General features: G+C 39.4%; 1 protein-coding gene across 2 annotated transcripts in view; it reads right to left on the bottom strand.

The window, feature by feature from the left end:
• Positions 1-1,642: 1,642 nt before the first annotated feature.
• LOC107224409 overlaps positions 1,643-12,460 on the bottom strand; it is a 91,723-nt gene continuing 80,905 nt past the window's right edge. For both annotated transcript variants that reach the window (XM_046736289.1, XM_046736290.1), the window contains exons 8-16: positions 11,958-12,152; positions 10,527-10,921; positions 9,274-9,291; positions 8,668-8,904; positions 8,361-8,540; positions 7,506-7,653; positions 5,068-5,337; positions 4,613-4,947; positions 1,643-3,703 (exon numbers count right to left, since the gene is read on the bottom strand). In XM_046736289.1, coding sequence (XP_046592245.1) covers positions 3,361-3,703; positions 4,613-4,947; positions 5,068-5,337; positions 7,506-7,653; positions 8,361-8,540; positions 8,668-8,904; positions 9,274-9,291; positions 10,527-10,921; positions 11,958-12,152 — 2,121 coding nt within the window. In that variant the 3' untranslated portion in view covers positions 1,643-3,360. The remainder of the gene's footprint in view (positions 3,704-4,612; positions 4,948-5,067; positions 5,338-7,505; positions 7,654-8,360; positions 8,541-8,667; positions 8,905-9,273; positions 9,292-10,526; positions 10,922-11,957; positions 12,153-12,460) is intronic.

Below are 12,460 nucleotides of genomic sequence, written 5' to 3'. Positions count from 1 at the left end.
CTACTTTTTTCAACGATATATCTGATATAATATTGCTGCGTTATATACCTACATGGAATCAGGTGGAACACATATTAAATATATCTATGCGTAATACAACGTGTCAGTCGTTGAAAAAGGAAAGAAATATATATACATATAAATAGAAAATCCTGTTTTCGTCACGCGGCGAATTATACCACAGGCATCGAATACGATAATTGCGTAAGAATTATCATATCGGAAAACGAATAAGGGAATATGGGACAACGATGGGATGTAACTTCGTATATTTTCATTTATTGTTATAAAAAAATATCTATTACGTATTGTCTCATATTCTCTTCTATGTATAACGACCGACTCACCGTTAATAAAATACGTCGTTGCGCGCGTAGGTAATTTTTATGTAAATGAAAAATTGAATACAGTTATTTGTGTCTGGGATTTTGTTTTCTCTTAGCTTCGTAGACGAATCATTGAATTTAGGAGATAAGAAAGCAACTGAGAAGTTTAAAAAATTAATATCATCTATTGATATAAAATGCGACGTGAAAATTTCTATCTGGGATTGCCAATTGACGAAAAATGAGAAATTAAATCCTGAAATTACGACAGTCTTGAAAACAATTCGCGACGTAATGATATCTGCTATTCCAGTACGGGTTTAAAAATCTCGTCAACAATCTTATAAATTTAATCACGCTACACACAATTCGAATAGAAACCTCACTCGGGTATATTAACGATTGTCTTCCTTTCATATAAAAAACACGGGATAACTACGACGTATAATTGTGATAATAATTGTCGTAATATAATTTATGATAATGTTTCTTCTATCTTTCAAATCATTATTATTTATTACTATTGTTATTGTGTACGCAATGTGTGACCGATGTTGAATAATGGCGGTGTGCTTCCGGCTAGCTGTTCGAAATGCTTTAATCTTCAACGAACCGTTCTTCAAATTTATGTAAATTATCATACGTATATTATTGTAATATCTTTACTATCTTATCATGTAGTAGTTATTACGCAGCTCTCAACAACTTTCCTTCCACATGCAAAACCTTTACACAGCAGTTTATTTGCGGTATTTTATTTATTTTTTTTCACTACTTAACATATAACAAATAAAAAAAAAAAAAATCACCGTTTGATGATGAATTTTTGCCACGAATCGATGGCAAAAAAATTTTCTATTAATTACGCTGAGAGTGAAGATTCAGTATTGCAGTTTTTGATAAATTTTTCTTCCCATTATTCACTGTCGAATGGCATTACATGAAGTTATTTTCAATCGAGCAAGATCATTGCAAGTGAAAGCGCGTGAATAATAATAACGTATTGTTATTATCGTTACAAATTTTAGATTAAATGAAATATTTACAGGTATCTGTATAGAATGAGTAATAGGTATACGTATAGATACATGAACAGGATGTAATTATAAGATGAGTTAAGGAGACGCGGTTGCAGCACCGGCATGTGCATCTAATATCATTCTCACGCCATACGTTTTCACACCTCGGCGTCAACAACGTAAATCGAAGCTCTGCTCCGAGGGAAAACAGTATTATACGAGTATATCACATAATTTCAGGCTACTTACACTACTATATAGGTAATTATTTATATGTATATATCTATACCGATTTCCTTCGATATTTCACCTAATAATCTGCATCGTTATATTCGTTATATAGTTGCATCAAATTTATGTTTTTTTTTGTCGTTTTTTTTTTCTTCTTTCTAGAACGATACATATGCATGGATATTGTATACAATATACATATATATGCTATTCCGTGGGTGTGTTTTTTTTATTTTTTTATTTATATGTATATACACATAGTATCGCGATTTGGTCATATAGTGTATTACCTATAAATTAATTCAATAATCGCTTCATATATATATATATATATATATATCGATCAGCAATCGTTGCTATTCATCCCACTGGTTTACTTATATAGATTTATATTTATACATGTGTATAAATATTTTATATGTACCTATATCGGAAACAACGTTTCTATAATTATAATGTACAATGAAATTTACAGTTTTATAACGAGATCCCCCAGTGCTAGATTCTTCCCTTTATTACAGGTTGCATACTTATTTATTAATTCAATCACCGTGAAGTTGATCCTTTCCGTATATGATTATTGTATATATGCCGAAAAATCGCGATGTTCAGAATAACCGAAAAGAAGAAACTTAGTGAAAGAGAAAATGCGGAAAAATAATTAGAAAAAAAAAAAAAAATGCCTCTAGATCGATCGCGGATTTGTATTATTTTCTCGATATTCTTCGATCTTGTCTTTCTCTCGGGAAAAATAAAAAAAAATCTACCTCGATTTGATCAGGATTGCGAAATTCTTCGCTATAATATTACGTGTATTTCCCATTGAAACTTCACGTCATACACTAATTAATCGTAAAAAATACAGAAGGTTAAAATACCGCGTGGCCAAGATTAATTGCCTTGCATGCAGATGTAATTAAGTGAAACGAACTAACAATTTTTCATCCTATTCCGTCTGCTGTTCATTTTTCCGAATAAAATTCTCCACCAATTTTTAAATTTCCATCCTATCCGATTTTCGTTTATTCGTATCTGTATGTGTGTGTGTGTGCGTGTGAGCGAGCATGTGTGTGTGTGTGTGTGGCGTGTGCGCGCGCGCGTGTGTGTGTGTACATATTACGCTACAAGTACGCTTAAGATAATAGTTCGTTGAATAAACGCAGTTCTGTACGCTGTCGGTGAGGGGTTCGCATTGGAACCGGCGCGAGAATGATCAACGAATGATCATAATGACATTTGTCATCGTGATCGTCATTAATCCGAAGGAACAAATAACTGCATCGGTATACAGAATGATTTCCTAACGACCGCACGGTCCGTCATGTGCTAAAATTCAATGCGCAGGCGCTGCATTTAGCAAGCCAGAGTTTGCCAGGGCGACCAACCGCGACATAAACGTAACCCTAAAAATGTCGACACCCGTTCATGTTGAGCACAACTGCGTGCCGGTGAAAATAGTAAGAATTTTGAGGTTACATTTATGACGGTTGGTCATCCTGGCAAACAATCGCTCCCGGATTGTAGCGCATGCGCGTTAAATTTTAGGAGACGACGGACGATGCAGCCGTTAGAAATTCGCTCTGTACAATGGTACAGAGTTGTTAAAAACTCCGACCGAATGGTCATCGAGCGAATGATATCCCGCAGTTTGGTCCCAAGGATGACGAATTTCGCGCAAAATCCGGGGCGAACCTTGCTATAATCAATAGTAACGATACCGCACGCGGTCGTCAGACGGTCGTTACACGGTCAACCTCAACGTAGCGTACGGAACTGTCGCTTTGTCAGCAAATCACTTCCTTCCCGTCGATTATCGCCGTTTCCGATGATATGCTCTTAAGCCGATGCTGGGATATCGAGCGGTTCCTCTTCTGACGACATATCCGCCACGTCACGAACACCAGAACACCGATTATCGAGACCAACGACAAGAGGCCCAGACCAAGGTGCAACGGCGGCAGACGCAGTAGCATCGAACAGTGCGTCAAGGCTTCGTCGTAGCCTGACGGACAGTGCGACACGCCGTCGCACCAAAGCGACGCGTTTATGCAGGCATCCAATTCCGGACACCTTTGTTCGCAGTCCCGAGGCCTCTGAAGACCGGCCGCAGGTGTCGTCACGCTCGGTCTGAGGGGGGAAAAAACGATGATGCCGCATACTCGATTTGGGCGTAGGCTCGCAAGGAACATCTGTTTGGTGACCAATTCCGATTTCGTCGCACTACTCGTGTATGTTGGGGAACATTGGAAACTGAGAAAACTAAGGAACTCGCATTTTGTTTATTTAGTTTTTTTTTTTTTTTTTATGGCCGAAAAAACGGAATAATCCTTTGTTTCACGGTGCTACGTTGTAACGTCATTTATGGATAGAATTCATTTTCTATTCACAAATACACTTGCGAACAGAGGGTCTGCCACATTTGTTCCGCCATTTCGGAAACGAATATTTCCAGCTTCGGATTCGTAATCACTGACCACGAAAACCACCGGGAAATTAATAAAAATGAATTACCTCTTTTCAAAAATATGTGCAACAAGAGTTGCGAAACTCCCTAGGAAACAAGCAAAACATGAATAATATTTTTTCGAAAATATATAAAGCGAAAGGTTCCGCCATACATCCAAAACCGGTTTTTTGGAGTACGCAAATAACGGTTCGGTAGCTGAAGCTTGTTCTAAGACAGAAATATATGGAAATTCATTTTCCAGACGTGTTTCGGGATAGAAACAAAACAGTTAAACATGCCGGATGTATTTTTAAATATGGTAAAGGATTGAAATGGATTTAAAACGTGTTGGATAGAAATAAGAATTGAGTTTCTGTTTCTCTTCTTCTTCTTTTTTTTCTTGGTAGCTAGCTAGTTTGCAAATCGTATCCTGATTAGCGTGATCCCCTATGAAATTGCTGAAGGAGATAATTTTTCAATATCTGCAACCCAGCAAAGATTAAGAAAAAAAAAAAAAAACATCCAAAGCATAGCGTTCACCTTCCATCCCCTGAGCTTGGACCTGACAAATGAAAAAAAGCCATTCTCACCTTCTGGACAATTCGAGCCAAGTGACGGTGTAGGAGTCTATTTCATCCCCGATAAACTCTACGGCGATGCTTCTGGCCGGATCCGATCCTGGCGCAAGGATCATGGCGTTGCTACCGACGGCCCATCCGTCGCTGAAGACCTCGACAACGTGATGCCGAAAGTCCGGTGGTGGCTTGGGGCAAACAGCAACGTGAATTTCGCCACCGGTGTGAACGACGACTCTGTTTCTGGTTGCGCAGTTGGTCTCGTTTGTCACAATAGTCCCGGGCATTTTTACATAGAGGTACCGATCAGGACCAGGATCAATCAGCCACGGATGGTTAACGCAGTTTTTCTGCAAGGGTCGAAAGACGGTCGGCGTTCGAGTGACGGAAGTGCGGTTACACGTTGTGAAATGGTTATGTTTATGCGGTGAAACGGTTATTGTAAAATTTATATAATTGACGCAGCTCACCTCCTCGTCTTCGTTCAGTGGTGACCAGAACTTAATTTCCCCGCTTGGTCCTTTGACCCGCTGATTTCTCAGGCACGGGACAGCCTTGACGAAATCCCAAACCCCCTCGAAGTGAAGATTGTTGTAATCGTCGAGGGCGTCCATGCTGCGCACGGTAAAATGGACCTCCACGACGCTCGACGTCGATTCGATGTTTATTGGTAGAGAACGGTTCGAACAGAGACAGTCGCGTTGAATGGGAGGGGCGCTCGACCAGTTGAAGTCGTAAACCTGACAAAGAAACAGGGAACGTCCTTTCACTCGATATCCGGATGCAAAACGAGTCGAATCCATTGCAAGGCTTCGTTTCATTTCACTGACCCGTGTGTAAACTACTCGAGTGCTAATTCTGATGTTAGTAGTAATGATGGTTACAGCGGAAATAGTAGGATTAGTGAGAATAGTAGGTTAAGTGAAAGTAATGGGAACAGTGGGAATAGTAGGAATGGTAAGAGTAGTGGGTATAGTGTGAATAGTAGGGATAGTAGGAATGGTGGGACTAGTTCAAATAGTCAGATTAGTAAGAATAGATTATAGTGATCAGAGTGAGAATAAGCTGAAAACAGTGGAATTGGTGGAAACGATAAGGAGCAAAGTAGGAATAATAAGAATATTGGGAATAGTCGGAATAGTGAAAATAGTGACAACGATAGGGATAGTGGGCATATTGGGAATAGTAGGAACAGTGGGAATACTCGGGAAAATCGTAATAGTGGGCATAGTGGAAATGTTAGGGTAGCAAGGGTAGTGGGAATAGCGAGGATAGTGAAAATAGTGGGAATAGTTGGAACAAACTGAAATATTGGAAATAGCAAGAATAGTGGAAATACCGAGAATAATGGGTATATTTGGAATAGTGTGAATAGTCAGAGTACAGTGATATTTGTAAGACTATTTCATAGAATTTTAATAAAACGAATTTCAATGTATTTCATCGGTGACTAAAACTCTTTTTCTTTTTATTTCGCCGGACACAGTCCCAACTATTTTACGAGTAGATAATTCCCTCGCAAGTACTGCAAGGATCTGGAAGGCAAGCGAACCGGATAAACGATAATTAATTGCCCCAAAGTTGAACCCACTGATCCAAATGTTACCGTACAACTCAAAGAGCTATTTCTCCGCCCCGAATTCAACCCTCTGAGATCCGAGCGTCGGATGCTCGGCTAAACGACCCGACGAACCGAAACGCGAACGAAGAAGCCTTCTTACCTTGGATAAATTATACACCCAAGGTGCGAGCACATCTGTCACTGTCGATTTAACGACGAATAATATTTTTGTATGTTATATTCCCATTGCTCGTATCCCCCGTACAGGTTTGTTGCGAAATTCACAGTACAGATGATCGACGATTTTTTACGTGGGTTTTGTTTGTTGTCTGTTTTTATTTATTTTTTTTTTATCGTCAATCTTCTGCGAAACAAGAACAGTCGTTTCTTCGCACTTAAGTTGTAACAATTAACGCACACTTTTCTCCTCGCTGCATTTTTGAGCAATTTTCTTAGATTTTAAAACGATCGAGAACCCGTTATATTACAAATAATTAATCGATCGAAGGAAATCGTACTCGACGGAAGACATAAGTTTTAATCCGATCAATTGAATAAATTATCTAAGGACTGTTTATGGTCGAGTAGAATTATTCAATCGGATCGGAAAATAATCTTTTTTTTTTTTTTTTGTTTTTCATCGGGTGCAGTAGAATTAGGTAGTCAAAATTGTCAGTAAAGAGTAAAAATTCGACCTAATTCTGCCGATCAAAACGTAAGTTCCTTTTCTCGTGAGATGATAATACAAAAGAACGAAAATAAAAAGTAATCTTGAACACAATTCGACGTAAGAGGATTTCTCGTCGCAGTTTCAGAGGTATGACAAAAACCCAGAAACAATCATAAGCTGATTTATAATACTGCAAGAATACTCGCTAATATATACCTGTTAATATTTATGGGAAAAAGTGGTTAAATGTAGAAAATAAAGAAAGAAATTGAATGATTCGTCGACGTATTTACGTCACGATACAAACTTATCCAGACTCTTATACTCAATAAAATTCTTTCTAATTCCCTCTGTAATAAATTTGAACATACAAAATTCCCTGTACGGGTATAATAATAACCGAGCCACGGAGAGTTTCTTCCTAACTGATAATCGGATTACCGTTAAGGGTCTCTGAGTTTCGGGTTTTGTCGACCAAAAAGAGCGCATGAGAAGCGCGCTCTACGTGGTATGTACCTACATATGTAATATACAACATATATACGTGAGTGAATAAAATATGTAATCGGTTGGGGGTGGGGGGGTTGAAGTGAAACGGAGCACGTATACTCGTATACACACACACTGATACACCGAGGAAAATACAGGTTATAGATTACGCAGAGGGAGGAAAGTACCTTGAGGGAAAAGCTGTTGGATCCCACGCAGAGCAGCCGATTAAAGTCCGTGCTTGAAACGCTGCGGCACGATCGGTTACCGTTCACCAGTTTGTTAAACCTCAGTTTCACCACCTCGTCATGTTCGCCCTCGAAACGGTAGACGCAACTGCAACATCGAGACGGATGAAAAGTGTTTTTCCGACTCCGTATAATCCCCCGGTTTTAGCATCGGGATCAGAGTGCCTAAATTCCTGATGTGACAAGGGATCAAGGGGAGTAAAAAGGTGATGCATATATGTATATAATAGCGCAAGTTTAAGCGAAACTTGAATTATACACTTTGCACAACTTCCTTCAACTATATATTGTACACGAATGAATGTATATTGTGTAGGTAAACATACAATGGTATAAATATATGTGTACGCACGCAACTAATGCAGACCGAAACTCTTCCCTCTAAAAATATATCGTGAAACGAAATTTATCCACAAGTGTAAGTGTATACATTGTATAATTATAATACGAAAAAAATGGGGACGAGGATTCGGTAGGCGTACAATTTTTCACATTTTCTTTCACTTTTCTCGTAGGCGAACCTTTCGCAGCCTCCTTATTCAAATCCTATTCCGACTGCAGCGAAGTAAACGAAATAAATTTTTTTTTTCTCCCAAGAATTCTTTCCGTATACGTGCAACATTTTTTTTCTTTCGCATTTCTTTTTTTCTAGGTATAAAAAAAAAAAGTACCTCCAAAAAGCATTGATATGTATGAATATTTCTCCTACAATGTGCACAGAAACGAAAAGAATTCAACTCGACAAAAAAGAGATGGGGGAAAACAAAAGTAAAAAAAAACTATATCAGAACCCACCTTAAATTCTTCGATCCTCCTCTGCCGTACAGAAATATGTCACGTGGTGCCTGAAATTTTTTGTCGGCATATTGATCGCGATTACGGCTGTAAAACACCCTCGAACAAGGTCCCTTTCCGTAGGTATCTCCGTCCTGATGCAGATCGACGAACTCGTACAAGGCGCGAAAATTCACTGGCCTGAAAAGCAAGCCTTGATTTAACGTTGCTCACGGGTATCTGGATGTTTGGGATTACGAATCGCGTAAAAGGCACGATCGTGTCGGTTCCAGATTTTCCAACAAAAAAAAATAAAAAAAGGACTTGCCTGAGAGCCGTCGACTCGATCATCCGCATTTCTATGGTCAGCGTGCTTCCGGAGGAGATAAAACTCTCACCGAGTGAACAGGGTCGACTTGTGTTTTGGAAAATAGCGTGGTCGCAAGTCCGCGGCACTCTGTCTTTGCAGTATCGAGCCAAGAGCGAGGTGTTTCCAGCTGGACGAGCGGCAACTGCTTGAATGGGATCACCGGTCCTCTCGAAGCTGCGTTGACGTTCTTTTTCGCTGTGTGAACAGTAGAAAAATACACTCTCGACTTTGAAGAGGGTAAAAGAACAAAAGGAAAAAAAAAAAGAAGATAGGGGACAAAAAATTTAGATAACGGAACGGAAGAGAAGAGAACACACAGCTGGGTTATTGACTGCATTTTACTACGCTGACCGTGTATAGAGGGGGTGAGGTGCGCCGAAAAGTGATTCAAAAAACTGTCACATTTATACTCTATCGAATCACTAGCATTGTTATTTTAGGCAAATAAATCATTAGCAGTGGATGCGAGTGAAGTAAGCGGTGAATATGGCTAGCTGATTATGGTTGTATAAGTGTAGGTAGGCATAATATTTAATGTTTGTTATTATATGGAAGGAACTCAACTGGTTTCTGCTGCTTAGACTAGAGGAAAACAGAGAAAAAGAAAAGACAAAGATTAGTCTCGGAGTGAAAGTAATCGTCTTCCTTGGCTATTCATTCTACGCATTTTTTAGAGACACATATTTTGGTACAAACAAAGAAGCGCTGATACGAAAATTGCCCGCAATTTTAGGATTCGAATTTCTTCGACGCTTCGCTCTTAGGCGTGACCTGCACGATGCAACGCTCGCTGAATAATAAACCGCGTGCTTCCCCCACTCTCATCACTCTGCGGACTCGCAGAGGAAACGAGAAGCGACTCGGAGTGGGGAAAACGCGTCGCTCATTCGTCGCTGAGCGTTGCATCGTGCAGGTCACGCTGTAGTGCGAACAAATAATCAGAATCCGTCTAGGAATTCACGAATTGAAACGAAAATAAAATTGGAAAAAATTTCAGTTTCTTTTCAGAACACTAAACTTTGAGTCAACATGTTAATTGAAAGATTATAAATAATAAAACCGATATGGCACGTGACGATCAAGAGCGTAGTGGGATTTTGTGAAACGCAATTGAAGAGTAAAAAATGTTGGATTTTCCACATCTTTGAGTAAAATTTAAAACTCTTGACAATTGCTTTCTACATCAACAAAGCTTTTATTTGTCCGGAAAATATTTGAACATCTGCGCACTAATTCTGGCGTTCCTACGAATCGGAATATTAATGCCGTTGGTTGGCTGAAAATTCATACTATCCATTGATTTTAATACCATATTCATCGAATAATTATATTCGTAAGCTGCGAAATCTCTTCATAAATACGAAAATACTGAAATCATAAAGAACAGCTTAAAATCACTTCACTAAATTCGTTAGATTTCACTCTGCAGTAAATAATTTTATTCATAAAACTATTTCTACAAATTCACTGAGACACTTCCTTTCCAATCATGCTAATCGATATCAATTATAATCATCAAACGGCAACATCCGATTGACTACTGCACAAAAAAAAGAAAAAAAAAGAACCTTTCATTAACTTATAGAAAATAATCGTCTGATTAGAACGAGCTATCATAATTTGAAATCGAATTAACGATTTCGGAACGATTTCAAACGAAGCTTTCGTATGCAAACAACAATTCGATTACTTTTTAACTTCGTAGTTTTAAAGTCAACTTCGCAATTTACGAATACAACAAGTTTCAAAGTTCTCCGCCAATCAACATCACACTCGACGAACGGATACCGGGAATTGTTTCAATGCTGAAAACTCACCACAATATGTCGTTGCACTCCGTCATGGGTCGCATCTGTCCGTCCCAAATCATAAGGGTGGTAGCGCACTCCTCTTCCGACACCGTTGGGTTGATCGTACTGCCGACGTGAAATTTGAGCACCGAAAGCCATACCCTGAACTGCGGCTCTGGGATCCGGGGCGCCGGCTTTCTCCAGACGGTCCCAGGACGCTGTTCCGGAAACTTTGGGAGCGGTCTCGGAGGCGTTGGACTCGGCTGAGCCGGTCCCATTCCCTGGAGATGGTAGAGGCAGGTGCTGTTCCGAGGAAGCGTGTGTCTCGGGGATGCCAAAAGACCACCGCCGTTACCTTGGAGCCAAAATTCGCACCTCTTGTTCCTCGAGTAAGTCGGTGAATTGATGTCGACGAACTTCACCTGCGTGAGAAATAAAGGGGGGGGGGGGTTGAAGTTCCGAAATTTAAAAGTGCGGAACTTTGACTTGTCGGGTTTCAAACCAGCCAAAACTTTGATATTTCGTCAAAGTTTTGATATCTTTACCTGCTTCAAGTTTCGCCATCAAAAAATTAAAATTCAAAATATCAAACTTCGCTCCAAAAGAGGGAATAATTGATGCAAAAAATTGCTAGCAAAGATGCGGTTCTTCTTCACTTTCCTATCCACTCGATTCTTACATTTCGGAGCCCGCAGGGCATCGCAAACACATCGGGCCAAGTGTGAATTCCGATACTATGCAAGATTTGTTTAAAATTGGTTTTCACTCATCGACTTCCTATAGCTTGGGCTCCTTTGAACGACGGGAAGAGTTCAACTCCCCTCTCGGAAATCGAGCACATAGTTCAAATACCGAAAATCGCTGTGCTACATCGCACCAGGGGCTAATTCAATCGATTTTATCTCTCGCCAGGTTTGCGGAAAGAAGGGTAGGAAAATAATAATAATAACAATAATAATAACAGCGGAAAAATAAAAAACAAGAACGAAATTATTACACCGGGTGGTGAAAATATCCCGAATTTTCATTCAGATTTTTGTTCTTCACAAGAGTTGTTTGATTAAAATTTTATTCACCCCAGAGGCTCCGGTATATTCTCGATATTCGTTCGAACTTTTGATGGAAAGGGATTACACTTTTCAGTTTTTCGTTTGACTGAAAGAAAAAAAAAAAAAAACAACAGAACACAACACTCGGTTTTTGTTAGACAATAGAACTTTCACGCGACTATTAACGTAACGTATACCAGACTTTCCGGTAACAACTATAAAACTGATTTTCATTTTCTACCTAGAACAATATTTTTCGATTGTGTTAAATAATGAAAATAGTTGAGGACTGAGCGGTAATCGGAACTGAAAATTTCTCTCGGTATACGACTCAACGCCAATAAATATTCATCGTTGGGAGAGCTTCGTCAATGATGTACATGTATGAAATGGAGCGAGACTTATGTACCTGGACTTCGAGCTGAAACCCATGGAGTGAGTGCACGGGCGTCGGGTGTAGGAAGGTACCAAAAGGCGAGGTGGTGAATTCGACGAGGAGTTCAGGCCCGCTGCTTATCGCCTCTGGTACCGGTTCTCCACCCCCGCAAAATTTCAGTATAACCGGATCCCGCGTTGTGTAGCCGTCATAGACGGTCACGTAATCCTGAAAAGTGTGCACGGAAAAAATATTAAAAAAACTCTATCGGACCTCGAAGTCGTGAAGGAAATATTTTTTTCCTACCACGTTTCGGCTTAGCTGTCTTCGTATATTATTATTATTATTTGGGTACATCGTACCTAACTTTCACTATAATACGATTCTTCTTGATGCAAAATAAAGAGATTTTGTATTCGTCAAAGAGCAAAATAAAAGTGCGACTACGTATTTCGTTATTTTATTGTTTATAAAAATATTTTCGAAAAATCATCGAGTTGATGATGTAAAGGTATGATGTCGGCACGTAGGTACAC

The sequence above is a fragment of the Neodiprion lecontei genome, chromosome 4, assembly GCF_021901455.1.
Source record: "Neodiprion lecontei isolate iyNeoLeco1 chromosome 4, iyNeoLeco1.1, whole genome shotgun sequence".
Lineage (NCBI taxonomy): Eukaryota > Metazoa > Arthropoda > Insecta > Hymenoptera > Diprionidae > Neodiprion > Neodiprion lecontei.
Note: the sequence above shows the minus strand (reverse complement) of the source record. Positions and strands in the feature narration are given on the sequence as shown.